The sequence below is a fragment of the Phaenicophaeus curvirostris genome, chromosome 9, assembly GCF_032191515.1.
Source record: "Phaenicophaeus curvirostris isolate KB17595 chromosome 9, BPBGC_Pcur_1.0, whole genome shotgun sequence".
Classification (NCBI taxonomy): domain Eukaryota; kingdom Metazoa; phylum Chordata; class Aves; order Cuculiformes; family Cuculidae; genus Phaenicophaeus; species Phaenicophaeus curvirostris.
The window spans coordinates 23636847-23663734 of NC_091400.1; the positions used below are offsets into that span (position 1 = coordinate 23636847).

A 26888-nucleotide genomic window follows, 5' to 3' on the forward strand; every position below is an offset into this window, starting at 1 on the left:
TCAGCTAAACAGTAAGGATACATACAATTGGTCTATCTTCTATTGCTGGGGTGGGGAGGGGGTTTATCTATTAAAAAAATCGATAGTAAAGCAGAAAGTCCATATGTCTCTTCTGGGAGACTTGACTTAGGTCTACCAATTAATATTTGAGCTGTTGCTGGCTTTCCAGATATGGTTTAGGCTTTGATGTGATACTAAGTAGCTGCAGAAGACCATGATGGATAATACTTTAGTTGCCATGTGCTAAAGCCCAGCTGTAAATCACATTTGAATGAGTTAAAGCTAGAGGTAGTGCAGGTGCACTGCAGAGCTACAGCAGCATTTGCTTCAGGTGTTGGGAGGGCAAGGAAGCAACAAAAGAAGCTCTGGCTGTTGGAGTAACTTCAACACATCTTCGATTCTGTGAGCTTTCTGCTGTTCTTACTTGGGTAAGGGAGCCTGAGTGAATGCAACAGAGCTGTATTTAGCATACGTGCTCAAGGAAACCTGATTTGGCTCTTGCGCATTCCCTTCTGCAATCAAATTGCTGTTAGGTATTCAGCCTCAATGTGAAGAACAAGAAGGGTATCTACCACATGCAGTATGGTCCAGTTAAAGGAGTATCCTCTAGAGTAGAGAAATCTAAAGCCATACCTGGGGGATACAAGTAGGAGAGCGTAACTGGTATGAAAAGCTGAGTTTTCCACTTTTTATACAAAATGTAGATCTTATTTTCAGACTCAACTTCATATAGTACATTCACCTACAGTTTTGGTGGTTTTTTTCTTCCCTGCAGCCACAGGTGCAGAAATAAGAACAGGGAGCAAAAACAAAAGAATGCTGCTAGACTTAAACTAAATTATTGTGTTTTAAAGTACACATCCAACTGGAACTGGAAATGGAGTAGCTGCTAGCTCAAATACCTGTAATAGGATCTGAGGCTTTGAGTCCAGAATAGAGAGTGGGCTGTTAAAGCTGCATTTCATGTGCTGAAGTGATATCATCCAAAGGGCTCTGGAGCTGGCTGTGTGGGAGGACAGAGGAGGCTGACACTGGCAAGATCCCCGACTGCATATTGTCTCCTGACTAACAGAGATTCAGCTCCTTGGAATCTCTTACCAGAACTAATGAGAGAATTGACATTTAACTTCTTGAAAAGCATTTTGAAAGGATTTGACTAGCACTTTAAGTAGCCACAAAATATCCGTAATGCACAACCATCCTGAGTCAGGGAGTGCAAGTTCCTCCAACTCGGGTGCTGCTGAGCTATTGCCTTGTCAATGCAATTTGTAGAAGGATGAAGGCAGTAACACGTTAGTGCTCATGCGAAGAACAGTGAGAAAAATGAAGATGAGGAAATCAGTCAAACAATAAACAGTATTATTAAAGCATGCCTTTGTGTACCACAGGCAGACCTTTACGCTGTGCTACTCTGACTGTCAATAACCACACTTAAATAAAATGAGATAAAACTGTAGTTGTTTTGTCTGCAAGTGAGAAGCAAGAGTCCTGACTGCAGTGCTGAGCACACTAAGCACTCTATGGATCAAAAATATGCTCTATATTAAAATAATTAATGTTATTACACAAAAAAAGGGAGAATTACATGAAATTAGAAATGTTTTGGAGCATACAGCAATTTCTGCCAATCTACATCTCTGCTGTAATTGCCTTAGGATGGTAGTGGTTGTGAGCAGCCTCTTACAAGGTGTTCTGTACCCTCTTTTTAAATCTTTTATTCATGGCCGTTCTCAAAGAAAGGACACCTAATTTAGTGGGTCAAATGCCTTGTGTGGCAACCTCTGTTCTTACTACAAGAATGGTGAGACCTTTTTTTCAGTCTTATCATCCTACAACCTAACTCATACACTCATAAAGAACAGATCGTTCTTCAAGTATCAGGATAGTTTCTATTCCTCTAATTCTATGAAGAACAGATGGAAAACAAGTTTGATAGAAAATGTACTTTATGTAGAAGTGCCAGCTTCCTTCCATATATTTTTCTGTTCCTGCCAGCATTTCACAGAATTTTTTTTTGATGTTGTTCTTATAATATATCAATGTCACTGTCATTGATTTTATTTCTTTGGGAAACTGCCTGATAAGCAATCCCTGTCCTAGTGCTGCAGACTTGCTTCTGTTCTCTGGAGGTTGTGTGTTATATGCCACAGTACAGAAACATTAACTACTTTTTGAGAATAGTGATTATTTTCTAATCTAGCATATGCAGTTATTTGTGCTTAAATAAGATCTGCTTTGGATCTGGAAAGAGGCTGCCATAGAGGTTTCTAGAAGGAATTCCCCTTTTGAAAGGCTCCTTCTCTTGTAAACATTGGCTGGTGCTGGAATTAGCTCTCTAGGTTCAAAGAGACAAGTTTGATTATTATAATTTGGTAATTTCTAGTTACTGGTTGCTGTCTCTTTATGACCAAAGTCAGCATTGATCTGGTAGGATACCTACTGTGAGTATAGAAAAATACCATGAGTTTCACAATTACACCACTCTGACACAAAGCCACAGCTACCTGGCTGTGTCTCAAACACATTAAATCCCATGTAACCAGCCCCACAAAACAAAGCCTCAAATATTTGGCTGTGATGGATGGTATTATAATGAGGGCGGAGCTTGGTTCAATAGCCAATTTAATGCATCTTAATATACTAACATGCTTTCGTTTCATATCCAGAACAACAAACGCTGCCGTAAAGTTTTATTTAAAGCAGGTCTGTTTTGCAAAACGAGTCTTGCATATGGAACAAAATACTCATTGTCGATTTACTGTTTAAACCTTTATTATTGCTTTTTTATTCCTGGTACAATGGGCTTTTATGCACCAAACAGCTGTGTTCATCACGTTTATTTAGAAGGCGTCCATTGTAGTGGAAAAAGTCTGGAGGACAAAAATCTTGGTGAAGTGCAAGACTACCCTGTGGGTGCTGGCACTTTTATCTCTTTCTGTCCAGTTCCTTTGGTCAGCATGCAAGTCACATACACAGGCCCTGCCATGCGGACTTGCAAACGCTGTATAATAGCGACTTTTCACAAGTGCTGTCTCTTATTCCAAGCGTTCTCCTCCAAAAACTTTCAATTGCAAGGCAATGTACAGGATGGGTGACTGTTTTACACCCTATGATCCTATTGCATCTCAGCCTGTTGCTATTTTGGCCCCTCATTAGGTCACTTTCCAAATATTGTGTACAGCTATGTGTCAATCATGGTCACAGCTCGGCTCCAAGCTAAGCCAAACCAGGACAAAACTGGGAGGAAAAAAAATGCCAAACAAAGCAACCGCTGTGTAGAAAACAGTCAACAGGTTAACTGTGATAATCTATGTGTTGTTCTGAAGATAGCATAAGCCCACTTGATGCAAAAGCAGCATACGGTACTAATGTTTCCCAAAATAATTTTGCACAGTTGAAATACTCGGTGCATGCCCAAAGGCATCTGCAAATAAACAGATGTTAGAATCTCAAGAATTAAGAGCACGACATTGTAGGAAACTCTTGCGTGACTCCTGCCAAAAAAGCAGTCTAGTTTCCAGTTTCTGGAAAGAACAGAGCTTCTAACATACTGACAGGACTTTTTTTGAGCAACAGTATCTCTAACACCTTCTAAACCTTTGAATGAGAGCTGCTCTATTAGCAAGCAGCACTAGCCTGGGGAACTAAAGGGCTGCATGCTTTCTTTGGGGTATATAAAGCAGGGTAGATGATACACTCCCACACCATGAGAGGGCTGTGTCCCCTTCCTTCTTGACAGGTTACTCTATTAACATGTACTTCAGGTAAACACTGGAAAAGGAGAATTGAACTGAAATAAATGAATGTACTTAATTTTTTAAAAATACTTAAGTATCTGTATAAAAATAAGTTGTTCCTTATTTCCTGAACTGTGAATGCTCTAGGCGTTCTACAGCACTGGTGTTATCAGTTGTCATTCATGTGTTTCAGGGAACTGTAACGAAGTTAAAAAGAGCAGAATAAAGTTGCATCCACACAGCTCCTGGGTGACAGGCATCCGTGCGGGTGGCTGGGATCTGAAAGCAGCGCAGGCAGGGGGAGGCTGCGGAGAGCGGCTGACAGCTCCGAGCTGGGGCTGGAGCAGGCGTCTGGGGAAGGGCTGGCACACTGGGAAAACTCTTTTCCAGAAGAAAGGAGAAAACAGCTTGGGGGGGGGGTGGGGGGGTGGGGTGGAAACTGGGAAGAAATGTGAGCCAAGTGGAAAGGGAGAGAGTTTGACACAAGTATTAACGTCTACTTGCAAACAATATAGTAGAAACAGAAAATGAACTTTGGGAGAACTTTAAGGAAAACCGTTTCTCTAAGACTTTCAAAGGCTTCCTGGATGCAGCCTCCATGTATTTGTTTCCTCTTTTTTTCTCCCAATAAGAAAAAGGACCTGCTGTGAACAGAATGTATCCCAGTTTGGACAAACATGGACCTAAACGGAGTCTCTGCCTGGGAAGAGTCCATACGGGCCAGATCCCTGGAGTCTTGTTGTTACCTGGGCACCACAAATATCTTGAGTCCCACAGAAAGGGGTGAAATCTATAATTCAACAGGTAGGTGCCTGGAAGTTTAACTGTGCTGCCTGTTGGTCTTTGCACAAAATCAATGTGAAATTTTTAAGGAAGAAAGAATTTCTAATTAAGGAAAAACAAACGTGTATATATAATTCAGTCTCTTAACAGTTATAACACCATACTCATTAGGGAATTTAATTTGTTTTTAACTAACAACCCCATACCTTTGGTGACATAACAGAACCATGTCAGCCTAGGGAAGAGGAGCTTCCAGGAGTCCTTAGAGCAGTTTACACTACTGAAAGGGGTTCCAGGAAAGCTGGGGAGGGGCTCTTGATCAGGGACTGCAGGGATGGCATGAGGGGAAAAAGTTTTAAGCTGAAAGAGGGGAGATTGAGATGAGATCTTGGGAAGAAATGTTTTCCTAAGAGAGTGGGAAGCACCAGCACAGGTTGCCCAGAGATGTGGTGGCTGTTCCTTCCCTGGAGGTGTTCAGGGCCAGGCTGGATGGGGCTTTGAGCAACCTGATCCAGTGGGAGGTGTCCCTTTCCACAGCAGGGCGTTTGGAACTGGATGGACTCTGAGGTCCCTTCCAATCCAAACCATTCTATGATTCTGACAGAAAATACTATTCAAACCTGTGCTTTAACTTGAATGATGTTGGGAGGACTCTGAAATGTCACCCCGTGGGAACCGGTAGAGTGGGTCAGATGCATCGTTCACCTAACCCTCTTTAAATGAAGCCACCATTGAATGTCAGCTGTAAGAGCCCCATGGCAGGGAGTAATGCTTCTCTGGATCCCTTCTGGACAGGTTGTGGTGTGCTGGGTTCCACCTCCCTGCACGTCAAGACCCTCCAGTGTAGAAGTGCTTGACCTCAACAACTTCCTGTGACAGGGAGTTCCAGTGAATTGTCTTTGCATACCCTCAGTTTTTAGCTTCCTTCCCTTTGGTTTCATTTAGTCTCGCTCCCGTGTTATGAAATGTGCGTAAAACATTCTTCCCCTCTGTTTTTGTCACATTCCTGTTTGTGTCTCTTCCTCGTAAACACAGCCAGCATCTGATCTCTCTTAAGCTATATATATTATTTAGATCGAGCTCTTTAAGTACTTTTAAAGGCGGAAAAGTGGAATTTTGGCATGTGGTTGCGGTTGGAGCGCTCTTGGCGTGTCATCCCCCCCGGCAATCGTGTAACCATTGACCAGACTGTCAACATTGAGGGGGGGGACAGGACACAAGGGACAGGACACAGCGGCTTCGCCAGCCCCTCTCCAGTAGGATCGGGGGAAGAAGGGGACAGGGAAGGAGTCGTCGGGCTTGGAAAGGGGAAAGGAGGCTGCTGAAACATCATGGCGGTTGGGGACTGCGGGTGCTGCGCGGCGGGCGTGCGTTACGGAGCAATATGGTTTTTTTGAGAATAACTTTACTGAGCTGGACGTTAGAGAATGAACTTCATTCCTTTATACCACAAGACAGTGGAAACGTGCAGCAGGGTGTGCTATTGGAAGGAAGAAAGTGATGAGTGGTGGAACAAACTCTGCAACTGGAGGAAAGGATGAAAAAGGAGAAGACCAGAGGATTAAAAACGCGAGCTAGCCAGGAAAAGGAGCAAAACTTGACCTAGCGTGTGTAGTAACCAGTGGGAGGAATGAAGCTTTGAGCAACCTGATCCAGTGGGAGGTGTCCCTGCCCTTGGCAGGGGGGTTGGAACTGGATGGGCTTTACGATTCCTTCCAACCCTAATCATTCTAGGGGTCCTAGGGTTCTACGATTCTAGGATTGTAGGGTTGACTCTGGGGTTGATTCTGGGACTCTGAGGCTGACTCCAGAGACGATTCTACCGTTCTAAGGCGGATTCTAGGATCCCAGGGTCGATTCTAGGGTCCCAGGGTTCCGTGACTCACCTCGCCGCGCTGGAGCTGGAAGAAGCTGTTGAGATAGCTGGAGCTGAGCGAGGAGCCCAGCTCCGGGGTGCTCTTGGTGTAGCCGAGCTCGGGGTGCTGGGACGGGGAGGGCTCGGGTCGGAAGGCATCGAAGGCGCTGGGCTGGTGCGTGTCTTGCAGCGAGAGATAGACCCAGTTGAGGAGCTGGGCGGGCTGGTACACGCTGGCGGCGCTGGTGTCGATGGCCGACAACAGGCTCATCTTGCCGCGGGGCTCCCGCCGCTCGCCCGTCCCGCCGCCCCTACGGCCGCCGCCGCCCGCCCAGCGCCCCGCGCCCCTCGCGCATCGCGCCCCGCGCGCCCCCGGCCCCGCCGCGCGCCCGCCGCCCCGCCGCCCGCCTTTATGGGGAGGGACCGGGGGAGGGACGGGCCCGGGGACGGGCGGGCGGGCGGACGGAGGGAGGGAGGGAGGGAGCGGCTGCCGGCCCGCGGGGGGCGGTGCGGGGCGCTCCGCCCCGGGGAGGGAGCGCGTGGTGGGGGGGGAGAGGGGGGCTGTGTGTGACTCTGTGTCCGTGCGAGTGAGCGTGGGCACATCCGGGTGGGTGTGTGCACATCTGGGGGTGCCTGTGCACATCTGGGTGGGTGTGTGCACAGCGTGTGTGCCCGCATCTGGGGGTGCGCGGGCACGTCTAGGAGCGTACAGTGTGTGCGCGCATCTGGGGGTGCATGTGCGCATCTGGTTGTGTACGGTGGGTGTGCACATCTGGGCGTGCATGTACACATCTGGGTGTGTGCAGTGCATGCGTACATCTGGGGGTGCATGTGCACATCTGGATGGGTGTGTGCGCATCTGAGTGTGTACAGTGCGTGCGTCTAGGAGTGTACAGTGTGTGTGCGCATCTGGTTAGGTGTGTGCGCATCTGGTTGTGTACGGTGGGTGTGCACATCTGGGTGTGTGCAGTGCATGCGCACATCTGGTTGGGTGTGTGCACATTGGGGTGTGTACAGTGCGTGTGTGCATCTGGATGGGTGTGTGCACATCTGGGGGTGGGTGTGTACAGTGTGTGCATGCATCTAGGAGTGTACGGTGCGTGTGCACATCTGGGGGTGCATGTACACATCTGGGTGTGTGCAGTGCCCATCTGGGGGTGTGCAGTGCATGCGTACATCTGGGGGTGCATGTGCACATCTGGTTGGGTGTGTGCACATTGGGGTGTGTACAGTGCATGTGCACATCTGAATGGGTGTGTGCACATCTGGGGGTGGGTGTGCACATCTGGGTGTGTACAGTGTGTGCTTCTAGGAGTGTACAGTGTGTGTGTCCATCCGGGGGTGCATGTGCCCATCTGGTCATGTACGGTGCATGTGCACATCTAGGGGTGGGTGTGCCCATCTGGGTGTGTGCATTTCATGTGCACATCTGGTTGGGTGTGTGCACATCTGGGTGTGTACAGTGTGTGTGCACATCTGGATGGGTGGGTGTGCACATCTGGGTGTGTACAGTGCGTGTGCGCGTCTGGGTGGCTGTGTGCGCATCCGGGTGTGTGCAGTGCCTGTGCGCATCTGGGTGTGGGTGTGCACATCTGGGTGTGTACAGTGCATGTGCACACCTGGGGGAGCATGTGCTCATTTGGGTATGTGCACACATCTGCACATCTGTGTGCATCCGAGTGTGTGCACATCTATTTGTGTACATCTGGGTGTGTGCACACATTGCACGTTTGCGTGCATCCGAGTGTGTGCACACATCCGCACATGTTTGTATACATCTGTGTGTGTGCGCACATTTGTCCACATCTGTACGTGTTTGTGCATGTCTGTGCATATTTGTGTATATCTGTTCATGTTTATATACATCTGTGTGTGCACACACGTTTGCGTACATCTGAGCGTACACACATATCTGAGTATATTTATGTACATCTGAGTGTACGCACACATCTGTTTGTGTACATCTGATTGTGTACACGTGTTTGTGTGTGTGCACATCTCTGTGTGTTTGTGTGCACACACATGTGTACGTCTTTGTGCGGGGGGTGTACATGTGTTTGTGCACTGGCAGCGGTCCCGGGCTGCTGGCAGCTTGCCCCCTTTGGATTGCGCCGGCTTGCTCGCGGCCTTCCTTTTTCCTCCTTCCTGAAGATTTTTTTTCAACGCCAGACACACGCAAAGCCCTTCCCGAGGGCGGCTGGCAGGGCTGCTCTGTGGTGGTTGTTTTTAACTCTGCAAGTTTCTCTGGGAATCTCGTCGTCCCGCCTTCCCTTTTCGCTCTCGTTTCTGCTTCTTGCTCATCCTCATCGGAGGTTCCTTCTTGTTAAATCTCTGTCAGAGGTCCAGGTTTAGGAAGGCTCGCTCGGACACTGAGGTTGTGCCAAGCCTCGCAGAGTTAGGGTTTCCCAAATAAGGCAGGCGAGCAGCACGACGTTCCCTTTGAAATCCATCTAGGTAGCCCTGGCACGGGCTCTTGGGGAGCCTGGCTGTGGTGGGATACACTGAAGTTAAAGCTGAGTAGGCCTTTTAAGGAGTCAGTAGCACAAAAGAGGATGATGAATGATTCTCCTTTTAGGAAAGAGCTCTGACTGGGTAAGCTGGTAATTACAGTTCATAAACTCTTCCCCGCTGCCTTCCCTGGGATGAGCAGAGTGGAACTGGGCAGCTGTTTCTGGCTTAGGTACAAACCTTATAGCAATCAAACTAGGAGTTTTCTTTAAAAAACTAAAGGAACTCATAGGAGGTAACTTTCAAAAACTTGAGCAAAACTCGTTCTGTTCTTTCCTGAGTGACAGGAGGCTAAAAATTATTGTCTTCCCAGTATGGTCTTGGGGGAAAAAAAAATACCTTCCTTACTTAGATAACAGGAAAAAATCTGACCTTTGAAACATGAAGAGTGGCATCCAATTTGCTGTAATGAGCCATACACCTCAGCTGAGAGTAGAGAAAAAAGTCATTGTTCTGAAAAGGCATGGTTACAGGCAAGAGAAGATACATGTCAGTGTATGTGCACTAGAAAACACTGTTAAATTGTCAGCTGCAAGCACTGAAGATGGATGTGTTTTACCTTTGGGAGCAGGTAGTTAAGGCAGCACAGAGATCTGCTTGCAGGAATTGAAGCACAGGTGAGGATTTAAACTTTCCAGAACTGCAAGGAAGGAGAGGTAAAGTTTGGAACAGCTGTATCTCACTGAACTCCTTTAGTGGTGCTAATACTTTTTTAAAATTACAGAGTCCTTGCAGTATGAAGCAGTTTCCTCATTTGTAAGCTGTCTTGGTTTATAAGCCCCTTGAAGCACGTGTAAACATGTGTGTTTATGCACAAGAAGGAACAAACTACGCCAGTGTAAAGGGTTCACAGCATAGATCATAACAACAGAAGAATTAAATAAAATTGTGGCCCATACTCCAACAGTTAGATAGTGCTTTAAAGAAGCACAAGGTGAAGGAGGTTTACTGACTTAATAAATTGTGCAGGAGGATTTTCCAGGATTTGCTGGTAAGTGGAAAAGGAACAAGAAATAGAGATCACATCTGAGAAACATGCCTCCCTGGCAGATGGTGATAGTAAGGTCAGGAGATAGTAGAAAGTCTAAGAGGGAGAACTAGGCTGAAGCTGCTTGTTTTGCTGTTGTGAAGTTTATTTTTTGTAAGCATTCTCATTGCTTTCTTAAAGGCAACTTATATTTGTATCACTTCACTCTTCCACTTGATAAATTATAACAAAATACATGTATTTTTATTTGATGGCGCCACACTTCATTCTGTTTAATAAGAGGCTGAGAAGCAACTGGGAGTTTTGAACAAGCGGAAGAGATAAGAGGTTTCTTGTAGTACTGGAGGACAAAATATGGAGTGGCTGGGGTGATACAATGTTTTGGACCAAGTGGTTTTGGAATGTTTTGATACTTTTTTTCCAAACTGAAAATAATTCTCATTGTAGTGGTCTGGTAGTTGACTCTGTAGTTAGACAACAGGTTGCAGATTGCAGCAGGGCAAGGGAAGGTGGAGTTAGAGCACCTTTATTTCAGCAGTGGCATTCAGAGGTGCAGCAAGCGATGTTACGGACACCAAGCATTCCACAAGAACATTGACAGGTTTTAAATGTAATCTCCCCTTGCTAGTAGCCCTGGTGGCTTCTAGTAATCACACAGAGGAATGAGTGAATGGAATAGATGCTTTATTTAGCATATCAAGAAAGGGAAAGGTTGCAAATGTCTCAGCTATGAATAGCTTAGCTAAAGAGCACCCACACTTTGAGACTGAGCTGTCATCCTGGTCTTCTGCTTCAATTTTTTCTAGAAAACAGTGGCTAGGCAGTTCCCCTCATTTTCTGGGCTTAACACTTCTTATTTTAGCAACATGCTACTACCACATTTGCTATAGTTCAGTTATGTTTAAGATAGTGATATTTTTTCATTCTAAGTCCCCTCTTTCTTCACCTCTAGAAGTCAGGTTAGTGAGGAGGAGATTGGTACAAATGGTCCATTTAGCAGATATGTAGCAGCAGAGAAAAAAAAAAGTTGCCAAGGTCAATTGCAACTGCCGTCCTCTGAAATACTTGAGACAAAACTGTCCAATGAAACAGTGCAAGATGTTTTCAGAACATATGCATGATTCCTATTGATTATGTTGGTGTGGAATGTAAGTGACATTATATGGATTATGCCTTATGGTGCTGAAACAGTGCTCTGGCTATTTATTTATCATCCTGATTTTACCCATGAGTAGTGCTAATGAAGTGAAAAAACAACTGGAACTGTAACATGAAACTTGAAATAATCTGAATGGCTTAAGTGGCTTGGAAAATGGAAGCTTTGAGACAGGTCAAATGCATACACAGCAACAGGATCCAGCATCTTCAGCCCTATTCCCTAAGCAGTGAGTGACTATGTAATTTATTTAAAATGACCTTATAACTGCTTGCTTGGCCTGCAGTATCCCCTTAGTGAGCTGGACCTCTTGTGGCTGCTCTCTTCCCAAGGCATCTTTTTGCAAGAGTGAGGAGTGTAATTTTCCACTTCTGGCCAGGACTTGTTGTTTTGTAATCTAATGTAGTTATGTCCCTGCCTTTCAGTGTTCATTCCTTTAGCTGATGACAGCCTTTAAAACACAGATGTGTTTTTTAATTTTTTTTAATGATACCCTATATTTTAAAGATAAATGTGCAAATAGCCTTGATTATCCTTCTTTTAAGGTTATCTTGGTCTGAATTGCTGTCATCTTAGTCTAAATCTAGATTAGATTGAGCTCCAAAAGGAAGACAGAATGAATATCCAAAACTGTCAACAAGCCTAGAGAATATGCAGGGATATTGCTATGCCCACTTCACTACTGAACTATCACTGATTTCTTTTTAATGCTTTCTTTATGTACCAAAGATTAGCTGAGTGTTTGCTTTTTCTGCTTTATCCCTGCTTTCCGTTAGGCTGGATAACAGAAAGTATTTCACTTGTTTGCTAATATATCCATCTTATCCATTCTGAGTTGCAAAGCCATGTTGATTCTAGAGCAAGCATTTCCTATTTAGCACTAACTAACTAACCCTGTTGCAGGAAGGTTTGTTTCCTGGTTTCTTTGAGTTGACACATTATTTATATCAGATCTGGAGACTCTCCAATGAGGTTTTAAGCACTCGTTTACATGAAAGGAACAAACTCCAGGTTCCTGAAAACACGATCTGTTTGTTTCTTTTTTCATGTCCACAAATTCAGACGTTTTGTCTTGCATGAAGGCTCAATTTTTTTTGTTGAAGTCAGCTCACCTCACATGGCTATGAGGCTCCCTAGGTTCATCTAGAATTCATCTTGATACATCATCTTGGCTTGAGTTGTCTGATGCAGGCAATGAGGTGACAGTAAGTACTGATAAAAACCTCTACTTAAAAATGCCATCTTCCTTTTTTCACCTCAAGTAATACGACTGATGAACATAACTCTTTTTCTCACATATATATCTTGTAGTAAAACCGCTACAGTCCCGTCTCTATGTACTACAGCCCAGTCACTCACCAGGATAAAGAAAAAGTTCACGGAGAAAAGAAGTTCTATTCCAAAGCCTGTGTGAAAACAGAGTTCTCGATATATAGTTGCTTGTCCCTGATCAAAATCCAAGTTCATGTTAGCCCTGTTTGATTTGACCAAAGGCAAAACGTGAACTGGCAAGTCATGTTTTTTTTTGTTGTTGTTCTCTCTTAATACAATCCTTAATAAGAAAGATGATGTTATGGGGAGGGGACACAATATAAATGAACCAGAATTGTGCAGGTACTTACACTTTAGGGAAAAGTATATGCCGCTCTCTTAGTGTATAACTGGCATGTTTTGAACAATACCATTCTTCTGGAAATTCTTCTTGCCTGCTAGTCCAATATTTTATTTTTATTCTCTGTATTGGTTTAGAACCAGGTAGTGTTTAGGGTAGAGTCTAAGCAGACCTTACAATGCAGCTCTTAAATTAAGACTGGTACCAGCCCCCAAGTACTGACCTGACCCTTTCCCATTCGGTGAGGCAAGTCACTGCTCCTTATAGAAAGGGCTGAACAAGCCTCCTAGTGTCTCTATCTTAACCATAGCTGTTAATTTGAAGGTGTTAACATGTGCCACCTGGTCCTGGGAGGGTGGGATTATCCAAGGGTATCATTAACACTAATAACTTGTTGAATGAATAGTAAAAATGAAAGCTGAGGAAGTCTGCAACACTGTAATTGATCCAAAATTAACTTTCCAGGGTTCCTGCCTTATGGAATGTCCTATTTGCTAGGAAATGTGAAGAGCCAATGAAGAGATGATCTATTTTTTGACAAGCTAGCAAAAAAAGCGCAGAGTTCATTTCCCCACTTTTAATATTGGCTGTACCTTGTTTTCTTTCACTTGTCTTGGACCAAGCTGTAGCACTTGCAAGTGACTTTCTAGCTGAAGAAACACATTTTCCCCATGAAATGCATCCCCCCCACTGTTTCTGCCATGATATCCCTGTTACTGTAAATCTCTGAGAGAAAACCACTCATCCCCATCAATGCTGTCAGAGACACTTCTTAAAGTACACAAAAACTAAATTTCTAGGTAAATTAGGACATCATTAAATGGGTAAATATTTCAGTATAATCCTAATGCTCCCTTTACAAACCACAGCAAAACATCTTCCATGTTATTATGCTGGGAAAATACAAAGGCTAAGCATAGAAATATCACATTTAAGATCTTTTCCTGATGGCTTCCCTCTACACACTGGTTGCCTTTTATACCTCCAGGTGGAACATCTTTCAGCAAAGCAGATTCAGCTCACCAGTACTAATGCCATATTTGTGATGTCAAAGGTATTGTGTGTTCCTGACATTGCCAAATTCCAGCTTTGCTAATGGCACAGTTGTGCGGCATACACCAAAAATATTTTGCCCAACCCTGAGAAAGATTTTGAGACATAAATACTACAACAAAATTATATTTAAAAAAATTTATCCTGTTCTGAAAAGAAATACAGCAGCACTTGAGCAAGCTGAGGGTTTTTTTTTTCTGAATTCTTCTTGAATGGGTGAATGCTCTCATACAAAATACTTTCTTCATTGACAACATTGCTCAGAAACACCTAAATTAAAATCAAACATATTGAGTCTCTGGGCCCTGATAACCAGCTAGGTTTTCAAAAAAAAGTAAAGAAGTTTAAGTTTTAGTATTTGTTTAACATGTATGGAAGATGCAATTTGTTTACTACTACTTCTAATGTACATGGTGTTACTGAATCATCTCTGCAGTTTGTTCTTACTTAGTCTCTAATGTCTTTTGAACAAAGGACATGGTGATGAGTGGGAATTCAGCCACTATTAAGGGGTCTGTGTTCATCTCCCCTTTCTTGGGTTCAGAGAAAAAGAGAATTAATTTTTAAAAAGCTTAAAATGCTAGGAATGGGTTATCTATGTACTGTTTGGAGAATTAGGACATTGTCAAGCAGAGGTTACTTCCAAAGAAACAGGTGCAGATTTTGTTTGTTCTGTTCAGAAAGCTGGGGTGCAGGATGTTGTCCCCAGTTACTAAGAACCAGAGGGGTCCAGAGAAATTTTTTCCTGGACACTCTCTAGCAGCTTTATATCCTTTTTATACTGTGGTGCCCCAAACTGCACACAGTACTCAAGGTGGAGCCACACCAGTGCAGAGTAGAGGGGTATAATGTTAAACGCACCAGTCATTTTGCCTCCAGGGTAAGTGTGTGTATTTTGACTATATTTATATTGAAATGTAGCAAAGTGCGGCTGACAAATGGTAACGTCCACACTGAGGCACAGCATGGGAAGGGCTCGTGCTTTTCAGCCAGATTCCTTCTAGGTCATGAGTGACTTGAATGAAGATGTCGGTATCCTGCATCTGTTTTCCAATCTTGCCAGATGTCTTGAGGTGAGATAAGAGGATTCATGCAGCTCAAAAAACCCCCCACTTCTCCATATTGTTTGGTTTTGTGTTGGCAGAAGAATATCAGGTATCCCTTAGCAAACTGAGTGCTACCAAAAAGTTTCCCTTGGCTTAAACTTATCTATATTTAGTAATGAATATAACAATATATTAGAAATAATATCCTTTGTTTAACTTCTTTTAAACTTTTCCCCTTGATGAACTGAAAATATGATTGTGCTGCAAATGTTGCCAAAATTGTGATTCTCTTAAGAAATCTTTTGAGAAGAACTGACAGTGGCAACTAATATCCCCAGGAAAACATTGTGGTTTGGCTTTGATTTGTGGTTAGCTGTGGCTGGGGTGTTAGCTGGAGGTGCAGTTTGCAGAATTAATTCCAAAATAATAATTCATTTTCAGTTGTAGCTGCACAGTTCAATCTGGGTTCAGATTTGGTCGGAGTCTCCGTTCTAAAATACCTTTGTCTTGTACTGTTGCTGCACTTCAAAGATTGTCTTGTTCTTTCCAACACTGCAGTTATGTAATAGTAATTCTTTCATAAAGACTGGCTCTAGAAGGCAAATAAATACATAATTCATGCTATAAACCCTAAAGGTCTGTTTTCTGGATAACTTGAAGACTCTGTTAACAGGAGGCTTGGGTTATGTTGGGACACTTTTGGACTGACAGTCACACTTTAAACATGAATAATTGCTTTTGGTCATAATAGCAGTCAGTCTGCAAGGACTAATAAACTCCATGGAGTTACCCAGAGATATACCTTAGTCTTCTTGGAATCTGTAATGCATTTTTAATCAGACTATAATGGCTCCACGATACCTGCATATTACACTGGAAACTTGAAAACCATTCAGTTATAACTCAATAGAAATTGGAAAATGCTGTATGTGCTGCCTGGGTTTCTTAGTCTTTATTCTTAGTTTTAAAGGGCTTTGTTCTTTTCAATCTGCTTCTGTAATCAATCACTTTTACTTACTGAATTCTTCCTTATCCATAAATTCCTTGTTCCTTTTCTCAGCCTGTAACAATTTGGTTCCTCATTGTTTTGAAAGGCTTTCTGGGGAAGCAACAATCCATCCCATGTAGTGGGTGACGTGTAAGGTTATATCTCTATGAGTGGGTTCTGTGTCCTGATAGGAGTGAACTTTAAAGAATGATCAATGGGCCTGGTATACACACTATACTCGTTTCAGGGTTTTTCTCCTTAGGACAAGATCTTGTCTTGCTATCTCTGAATGCCCTTCAGCAGTCAGTTCCTCTAGCTTTGCTCCTTGCTCTTGAGAGATGATGTCTGTGCTGATCCAGGGACTGACGGCAAATTCCTGCCTTTTCCTCTTCCATCCATTTAGGATTATAGCATTTCTTCTTGTGTGGTTTTGTTTTTTGGTTTTGTGGGTTTGGTTGGTTTTTTTTTTGTCCATGGCTTTTTATGAGCTCTCCTCTGTGGAGCTATGAAAGAGGGCTCTCAACTGAGCACGAGGTTTAAAATGTTAAGATGTCCCTCCTGTGTCTTGAAGGGCACAGAATATTATATGAATGCATGTCACTGGCAGTTCAGTAACAGCAAAATATTTTCATGCAGTGATACCTTGAATAGTTTGTCTTCACTCATATTTTCATCTTTCTACCATTATTTAGCCTATTTATCCTTTCTGGGTGGCTTCCAGAAGGATCCATGCCATGAATAGCTTGTAGCCTAGTGTCGTTCTGATGATCACTTATTTTATTGAAATGGAATCATAGAATGGTTCGGATTGGTAGAGACTTAAAAGATCATCCAGTTCCAACCCACCTGCCATGGGCAGGGATACCTGGAGGTATAAAGTCACCCTGGAGCTTTCACTTCTCTAGGCTGAACAACCCCAACTGTCTCAGCCTGTTGAAACTGCAGATTATTTGACACAGGGCACTAAACAACCATCAAGTCAAAGTTTTGTCAGTGGTGTGGGACCATTCTCAGCCAGCCAGGGAAGAAGAAAATGTCCCTATATAATTCTCTTCAATTTCTTGAATGACTCTCAGCTGAATGGTGCTCTAGAATTATTCAGTATTTTATCAGTATTAAATAATGTTGAGCACACACAGTTGTCATGTGTTCTTAAAACCACCGGTGTATAAACTTGGACCGACTACATGGACTTAACTGTGGATAAATGTGAGTTCCCAGTGGGCAGAGCGAGCCTAAGTTGTGACCTCATATTTCTTACTCCAATCACTGACCCTCACAGCAGTGAGTCGATGTGCATGCTTTAACGGTGGGTACTCTGGAGATACATCCCTTCTGTTGAAAAAAAATCCTTCCATGTTTTGGAATGTAAAGTCCTATCCTGCCTTTACTTCTGAAACAAGGATAATTTTCAGTAAAAAGAAAAATCCTGCTCAGCTTGCCCACTTCTGAAATGTATTTGTTCCACTGAATTTTGTCATCTTTAAAGCAAGAAATCTGGACACAAGAAGAGTATTTCTCCTTTTTTTTTTTTCATCATCCTGTTTGCCTCTGAGCTAGTTTGTGCCTTCTTCTAATGAGCTGACTTGGCTGCTACAGCTGCTGGTGTCCCCTGGGGCCAAGGAGCAAGACAGTCAGCTGAACCCTTCCCTTTACCCTGCTTTGCAACACGGGTTTTAGTGGAATGGCTTCCACTGTTTATTGGAACTGAGATTGAGTGGCTGTGTTTTGAGTGACAGACACTACTGGGGAACTGTAAAAGCCTTCATTCCACTTATTTCTTTCTTTTCACACAGCCCAGACAGTGTTGTAAAGTTGCACCACTGTTAAAAGTGAGAAACCACACCATTGCCAAACAGCGACTTTAAAGAACTCGGCTGCCTTTTGGCACCAGGGGGTTCAGGCTGGGATAAACTGAGAACTTTAACCAAACTCTCTGCCTGTGGAATACTTATGGAAAACAAAAATAGTGTTTTTCCTGTTCTTCCCAGGACTGCTATGTCTGTTCTGGTCAGCTTGTTACACAATTTCATCTAACGCTGATATCCTTCCAGGCCAAATTGGTCATGGAGTGCTTGCAATGAAAACCCAAACTTTCAGCGGTGGCTTTGGATCTCTGCAGTGATTTGGGTTTGTTTGGCCACGTGTCTGTGTGTGGCTTTTAATGTCTGCCCAGACCCCGCAGTTTCAAGTATAAGCTAGTCATTTATTACAAGCATTGCACTTAAGACATTTGTTTCACTTAAAGTTCTACTGTTACTGTCCCACTTCAGCTCTTGCAGCAATATAGGTACCAGCTAAACCAGGATACTGATATTCCTGGGAGAATATTGTAAAACAAAAACCATAAAGAATCCCTAGCTTGTGACAAGTGATTTGTTTGCAAGCCATTTTGCTACATTTTAATGGGAATATGTCCAGCTCCCTTTTTTCCGCTGGCTGGTTGTGAAAGATTCCCAGAACTAATAAGCCGCCCTTTCTTCTAACAAAAGGAGGGCTCTGGGTCTGCCATAATTGCTCCTCGCATCCTGACTCTACCTGGAGTGCTTCCATCTCCTGGAGGGAGTCCAATGTGTGCTCTGCAAACCACAGTGCATAGCTTTGGTTGTTAAAAATGCCAAAGATTTACTTTCTCAAATATACCCATATAAGAGTTTGAGACTTACTGCTGTGTAAAGCAGATTTCTTTGATTTCTTTGACTTTACACTTGATATCCATTAACATTTTGATTAAGAAATAATTTCTTTCACAGTTTCTTTAATAACCTTAAGCTCTGTCTTTTTGCATAACAGCATTTTAAGTACATACGGTGTATTTCAATACAAGACAACACAGGATGTCCTTTTGCTCTTGATCCACCTTGTTCTTCTACTTCTCTTTAGTTCTAGACAGTTGATTTGTGTCTTTAGTTACCCTGACAGCTTTAAGTTCTCCTACACCTTATAGGAAGATGCTATCAAACATGCTTTCACTTTTCAAGACGCCTTTTCACCCTACCTGCTCCAGCCCTCTCTTCACATTTGGTGCACGTTGCGTTTCATGATAATTTTGTTTATTATTAACTCTGTTTCTTGCTCATCTTTTGAGGTGGCTTCAGTTTCCATGCCTCTCCGATAAGATAGTTCTCAAAAACTGATGTTTAAAGGAAGGAAATGGGCTAGACTTTTCCAAGCTTTACTGTGTTGTTCCACATGTTCCCACTTGGAAAGTTCATCTCTGCAATAATTACCCTGCTAAAAAACATAAATGGAAAGAAAGCAAGGTTGGAGATATCAAATAATGAATCTGGATATAGTGTCCTAGAATATTCAGGATATAGAATGGTGATAGAATAATGAAGAAGGATTTTTTTTTTTTGGATGATAAACTAGGAAGTACTGGCTCATATTGCAGTGAAGCAAGGTGATGTATTCAGAATAGCAAGCTAGATACTATCAGCTTCCTTTAAGGAGAGATTAAGATAAGTTATTAAGCTACACTTAATCTTTTTCAAGCATTTTTATTCTTTGTTATATAATCTTTGACACTGCTTACACATAGAATGCAACCACTTGCTGTATATGAAGAAAAATATAAAGCAAAGCCTGCCTGAAAACATTCCTGCTGCAACAGCATTCACTGCCACTAACTGCCGTAGGGTGACCATAGAAGTGTTTCCTGAGGTATGAGGGTGTGAGTTCCTCCTGTACATCCCAGCAGCCCTACTAGTGAGGTGGGTTTCAAGGAGAACCCTTGAGAGAGACTAGTTCAGATTTTGATAAGTTGTCTGAATGGATACTCATAGAAGCAGAACTTTGGCTCGTCTAACTATTGGCTTTTAGTAAATTATCTAAGGTAATATGTTGATTTTTGTTCAGCTGGTTGGGACAATACTTGAAAATGTAATGCAAGGGGGGAAAATGACACCACAACTGTGCAAACAATGCTAAGATGTTCTTCATAGCCTCTCCTCATTGATTTGCATCCCCCTCCTCCCTTGTGTGGTCAGAGAACACTAAGTTGTGTGTACTTGATGTGCAGAAAAGAAATATACTTCTAATGTGGATTATTATGGGTATAACTTATTAATGACTGTTTAAAAAGCACACTAAGTCTCATTCTGTTACAGTCCCTAGGGCATCAACAGTAGTTTGAAAGTCCAAGAGGATTCTAAGCTATGATCAGCATGACACATACCAGTAGGTGTATCTTCAACAGAGGAACTGCCAGAGGGCTATTTTTAGTGTAGCTATCAGATGTCTTAGGGTGGAAAATTGCAGAGCTCTGTTCCAAAAGGTCCTGCAAAGCCAGACAGGATGACCTCAAATGTGTAAGATTTTTAAGACTGTGTGTACTAAGCATGAATACGATATCAGAATGATGAAGGACAATTTTTGCTGGTCATGCAGGAGAAAGGGGGAGATGCCTTCCCTAAATTGAAGTAAATCATAAATTCTTTACATTTGCTTCAAGGTTTGTTTCTGTTCCTCAAAGCTTACAGGGCTCAGTCCTAACGCTTTCCTAATTTACACCTGCATCATGTAATCTCCTACCTATTTTAAGCCTTGTCTGTACAGAAAAAGCTGGTGCATCACTGTCGTGTAGAGTTCAGTCCCAGTTCCTCTGGTTTTTTTAAATAATTTATACAGTCAGTGGTAATCAAGAAATCCTTACACAGGACTCCTTTCACTAATTGTGCAAATTAATGGATGCTGGTTTTATTCTCTTATAAACACATTTCGATCTATAAAACAGCATACTATTACCCATGTGCAACTAAGGCTAAAATAAATAACTCCAGTAATAGGTATGTACAATAACTGCCATGTTTATTTGCAATGTAGAACGCATGTGTATATATAAATGAATAGACACATACTACACCAAATTGCATACTACTGAAGAAGTGTATGCTGAAGATTGTAATGAGAGAAGTAACTATGCTGCAGAGCATGGCATGTGGCTCCACGTTCTTAATTTTAGTAGTATCTAATCTCCCTGTGGCAGTAGTGCAGCAGCTCAGTTTCCACAGTCAGGTGTCGCTTCTTGTTAAAGTCAGGCCCGATTACATGAGAGGAGAAAAAACCCTAAAGATATTTCTTTGAAATTCCTTTCCAAACTCATAGAAAAGCATGTGTGAGAGTGCTTGCTTGGAATAAAGAAAAACGACAGTTGATTTGAGGACAGAATTTAAATTTTCTCTTGTCTCACCAGGACCGTGTCTTTGGTTGTATTTTCTGGAATCTTCCTGGAATACGCAGCTGTGGGTTAAAAATAAGCTTTATTTTTGAAGTCATAGTTGTAACATTTGAGTGGCTGCAGTTGCAGATCTGCACAGGAATTTTAAGAGTTTAATCTTGTTGTTTTCATGCAATGATTGACACAAATTTTATTTTAACACAGAAAGTAACGAATAAAGCCCGGATATTGGCAGCAAAATGTTACCTGAAAGTCTCTGTAGTCTGATAAGTGTGCATCACGCTTTACTGAGAAGAAGACTAAGAATTTATTTCCTGGAGTTTACAGGCGATAATCCATAAGGATGATTGCAGTTTAGCCTGGGGAGGAGGACTTGAGGGTACTGATGGATGAAAAGCTGGATGTGAGGGAACAATGTGTGCTCACCAGCCCAGAAGGCCTAAGTGTATCCTGGGCTGCATCAAAAGAAGCAATGCCAGCAGGATGAGGGAGGGGATTCTGCCTCTCTGCTCTGATGGGACCCCACCTGGAGCCCTGTGTCCAGTTCTGGGGTCCTCAGCACAGGAAGGGCTTGGACCTGTTGGAGCGAGTCCGCAGGAGGCCATGAAGACGATACAAGAGCTGCAGCACCTCCCATCTGAGGACAGGCTGAGAGAAGAGTTGAGGTTGTTCATCCTGGAGAAGAGAAGGCTCTTGGGAGACCTTACAGCAGCTTCTCGTACTGAAACAGGCTACAGGAAAGATGAGGAGGGGCTCTTGATCAGGGAGTTCAGGGACAGGAGGGAGGAGTAATGATGTTAAACTAAGGGAAGAAGGAAGACTGGATGTAAGGAAGAAAATTTTTTACAGTGAGGGTGGTGCCAACATTGGCACAAATTGCCCAAGGAGGTAGGGGAGGGCTCATCCCTGGAAACATTCAAGGTCAGGTTGGATGCGGCTCTGAGCAATCTGATCTGGTTAAAGATGCCCCAGCTCCTGCAGCATTGTTGGACTAGATGACCTGTCCAACTGAAACCATTCTATGGTTCTGCGAGTCTATGATTGCATTATTAACTCCAGTCCATAAATTGCATTTTTCACTGCTCATAGTATTAAAGGGGTTATAGAATTGGAACTGTTTTTTGGGTTTTTTTTTATTGTCTGGGCCCTCTCTGAAAATTATACATTTTGAGCAGCGGTAATGTGATCTTTCCGTTTCCTGTTCAAAGTCTTTTACCATGCTCTCCAGCTGGAATTTCTGGCTCTCTCCTGTTTCAGAATGTTCTCTGCACGGTGACTGTCAGTATTTTTAAGTTTGCTGTTCCCTACCCTAAACTGTTGTTGATAAAATATTAGCACTTTGCTGTTGCTTAATTTTCTTCCCTTTCCCTTGGCAGCTTTCCTTAGCTCTTGGCAGTTCCACTTCTCTGTCCAAGCTGTCCAGCAGGAGATATTCTCATTCGGAGTACATTTCTCAGAAAGGACAACTTTTGTTGCCTCTCACAGAAGTCTCATAGAAATCCACACAATGTTTCCTTTTAACCAATAGCCCATGGAAATCTATAAGCCCCAAAGGAGTCTTTATGCTATCAAACTGTAGCAGAAGTAGAAGTCCTCTCTCTCACCTTACCCTCAAATTTTCATTACACACCATATTAAGCAGTTAATTATCAATTTATTGCAATTACATTTATTTATTTATTTATCTATCAGTTCCTGCCAAAATTGCTGTGCCCCAGTCTGGAACTGCAGATGTGAGATGCCCTCTTGAATGGAAATCCCAATGCTTGTGGAATTAATACACTCATCAAAAGGTTTTTGTATCTGGCAGTAGATGTGTCAATATAAATTATAATTTGTTAAGGATAAGATTAGTAAGAGCTCACTTGACTTTGGGAGTCGAGTTAGAACCACCCCTCAAAATCCCACTTAAGTCCCTTATGACTTCTCTTTAGCCTGTCCTTGTTTCATTGTGCTCAGCTGGTCATTTGGCAGGGGTTAAAACTATACACTGAGTTAGAGGTTTTATTATTAAATATTTATTTAAGTATTTATTGTTATTATTAAGATAGTGCTTCCTACTCCTTTGCAGCACTGAAGTTGTCTTACAAGCAGAATTGCATCATAGTTATAATAGCAGCTGCTTTTATGTCTTGTTTTAAGCATGATTTTTCTACCATTTTATTCCTGCTCCTCTGCATATCCAGTTTTCAAGAGAGAGCTGTTAAAGGGTTATCTTGAGGGGAGATCTCCCCGTCTTCACTGGGCCTTTCCCGACTAGAAATCCAAGCGGATTCCAACTGTGAACTTCCTTTGAAACATCAGGAATTGTTTTGGGGAAATTCTGAAGCAAGTCCTCTAATTACATAACCCAGCTTGGCGTTTAAGCAGTTTGTTCACGTTCATCTATTATTACTTATTAGACATTAATATCTAATATGAATGCTAGATTGCTTGGAAAAAAAAAAAGTGAAGTGTTTTACTCCTTATATACCAATGAAGAAGGTAATTAATTCCTGTAAATAACTCACAACTAGTAACCTGGCTGGACTCTTGCTCAACTCTTCTATTTCTGATCATATAGGTAGAAGCAAGAGCCTAATTTGACACAGATGGTAAATAAATGGTTTCATAGGCTTCCACAACTAGGACTGTAGAGTTTCACTTGATAAGCTTCAAACAAATTTTAAAAGCCTGGAGTATAATGAATGTAGCGTTGAACTTGGGGTTAGAAGCAATAGATCGCAAATTCAAGGTTTAGTCGGAGATTGCACTGAACAAATGTTTATTCTGTTTTTTTAATCTTGTGTACATAGGTAAGCTACTGATATTTTTAGAAACATGAATTGGAAGTACATTGTGAACCTACTGTAAAGGAAAACAGGAACAGAATATTAGTAAAGTATTTGGATAATACCAGTTTGAAAGGAAATTCTAAATGTTAGAATGAGATGACAAATAACTATGGAAATTAGGTGCTTAAGTAAGAAATGAACAAGTTTGATTTGCCGTGGATTAGTGTTGCTGCCAGTCTTTTACAGAAGTATAGTTAGAAACTAAAAAATACAGGAAAGTGGCACTAATGTCATAGCTTGAATATGTTTGTCCAGTGTTCCAGCAATGAAATACATATGATGCAGGCTGCGGGTTGCAGATGTAGAAAGTAGTGATCAGAACTGGTTACTGAATTACTATTCAGTACCCAGTTATTGTATTTGCATAATATAGACTATAAAAATAATAGACTATAAAAATATAAGCAGAGGAAAGATTAAGTAGCCAATTAGCACTTCATGTAGTACATTAGTAGAGCCATGGATAGGGAATTTAGTTTTTTCAGACCCTCAAAGAGTTGAAGTCTCTCTGCAGAAAATTTGACGTAAATGCTGGCATACACTTGATGTCCACAAATGTTGATAAGTGAAGTAGTGATGAGAGCGATTATAAAAAAAGAGTATAAACGAGACTAAGAGGTTATAGCTAGGAAAGGGAAACTTTTCTACTTTGTTGCTGGTGAACACCTCTTAGGTTGCAGAGAGGGAGGCAGTGGAATCATTTTTTCAGCTACAACAGTAGTTTGGCTTAAGCCAAATGTACAGTTGGGATCAGTCTTGGTTTGGCATGGAATACAACCAGATGAATCCATGATATTTCTTCCCCATTTATAGCATCTATGATGTCACTCCTGTAAAAATGTTTCATTACAGAAAAATAGATAGAAATCTCTCCTTAGACATATTTCTTCAGCATACTGCAGGGGTGGAAAGACACCATGCTGAGCTGTCAGAGTCCTGGAGAGTAAAACCTTGATTTGCTATGCGTCATAGGCAATGGCTGGCCATGATATGGGCTGTGATGGTAATTAGATTTTAAAGCCTATATATCTGTGGTCTTTTTACAATCTATTGCTGGAATGTACTATTTCAAGAGGTGACCATGTGTCTGTTGAGGACTGACCTGAGCTCGCCAGCTAAAGTCTTGCACGCTATCGAACAGCTGTCAGAACACAGAATTCTGCTCCAGTCCTGTACTAAATTTCATGCAAGCAGCCCCTGCACCTTGTTTCTGAATCTGCCTGCACAGAGCTCACCGAGGGATTCAAGTCGGCATCAGGTTATTCCCTGTAGCTCTTTTTCATTGTGTGTGAAGTGAGATGTTCTGTCTTTGAAGCTGTATACAGACTTACTGATCGAATACTCTGTTGCCAGGATCTTTGGAAATGCCAGGAAGAAATCATGATGTTTCTATATATTTTCCTTATTTCCCACATGTTAAGTTCAGAGAGCAATGTTCTGCAGGTCAGCTTTGTTATGTCCTCCTTTCCCCATCACAGGAGTAGCCAGCAAGCCTGATTCCTCTAGCGCAGATCATCCTCTGGGGTGATGATAATACAGAAAAGCATGAAGAGGGAGGAGAGAGCAGCCTTTGCCCCAGTCCTTGTAGGGCTGGGGCTCCCTGCTGGCTGCCAGGGCTGCAGCTCCCACAAATGAAGGCTGCCTTGATCCCATCCTGCTGTTCTGCCCTACGTGCTGCAGATGTTTTCTCGTAGGAGAGAGCTTTGTAAATGATGAATAACCATCCCAATTTAGAGGACAATAAGATTCTATCAGCTAGTCAAAAGTCTTGCTTTATACCTCAGTTTCACATCCAGAGAGCAGTTATATTTCAAGATCGTGTCCCACACTGGGATAAACCTGACAATTTCAGACAATTTCTTTGTTTTCTTTAAGCTGCTCTAAAGATGCTCTTTGGCCAGACAATGATAGAAATGTGTACAAGCATCATCCTGGTTTGAACTGTTATTCCAGCAGTCCCTGAAAAAGTGAGACCTATGCCAAGTCTTAGGTGTAATTCCAGTGATACGTGGCTGATGTAAACCATTATAGAATTACAGCCCTCTCCTCTGCATCAGTTTCACAGATCTCAATCAGGCCTTTCAGATGGATGCATTTCTGCTTGAACTGATTAAAAAAAACCCAAAATTGTTTCTCACCAGCTGTTTCCTTTACACTTCCCTTTGTAATTTCCACGCTTTTCGTGTTGCCCTCTCTTTAAAAAGTTCCTTTTGACACACGACATATTAACGGATGATTCTTGAAGATGTTATTTCCCTTGAAAACATGACTTTATCTGCAATATAGCAGAGAAACAGACTTATAGTAAATCATTGGATACGTTTGACCTCTAAATGACTCAGAACTTTGAGAAAATTGTGTGGGGTGAGGAGCAGCCTGCTGCTTTGAGCACAGGTGAAAGATTTTGTGGAAAAGGAATAGTAATGCCAATTTTTAACAGCTGATTCAGGGACTTCTGCCTGAGTAATTCTGGGTTCATTAGAAAGGATGTATCTGAGTCTCTGGTAACTTCCTGTTAGCAGGCTTGATGAGTGCTATCAGAGCTACTCTGCCACAGTGCAAGTCTCCTTGACTAAGCAAAGGACAAGAGAGAAAACTAAAATGCTATATCTGATATTTTACATTTAGGGATTTGAAAAGCCTTTTTAAATCCTGAGGTGGTCACTCTTTGAATTTAGCTGGTTTCAGCTGTGAGTCTGAGTTCAGGTTCTGAAGGACTTGACAGAAAGATAACAGAGGTTTCAGTCAAGAGTGCTTCCCTTTGGCTCCGTGCTGTCTGACTCAGTGGCAGTAGTACAGCAGTAAAACAGCTCAGAAGGCTTGTACATACAGCTTGCATCTTTGAGAAAGCTTACTGTGTCGTCATGTGCAAAACGGGAAATGTGTATGAACCCAGAGGAGCTGATCCAGGGCAAACTTTCCTGCCGTGGTGGAAAACACATCCATCTGAACGTTGCAGTGAAATGGAAACATGCATGTTAACCACAGAAGTTAAGAAATATTCTTGTCTGCATTGTACTGCTTGAACGTGGGAAGTTGTTTACATGAGAAGCTGAGCAATGAATGATGCAGCCTGCAAGTTGATGCTGCCATACAACTCTTCATGTTGTTTTTCTTCTTCTTAGAAGAAGTATCATACCCCAGTTTGT

General features: G+C 42.4%; 1 protein-coding gene across 1 annotated transcript in view; it reads right to left on the reverse strand.

Annotated features, from left to right (window-relative positions):
* The window catches only part of ZCCHC24 (zinc finger CCHC-type containing 24), a 112267-nt gene extending 105583 nt beyond the window's left edge, over positions 1-6684 (reverse strand). The window contains exon 1 of the mRNA XM_069863887.1: positions 6407-6684. Coding sequence (XP_069719988.1) covers positions 6407-6646 — 240 coding nt within the window. The 5' untranslated portion in view covers positions 6647-6684. The remainder of the gene's footprint in view (positions 1-6406) is intronic.
* Between the last annotated feature and the right edge of the window lie 20204 nt (positions 6685-26888).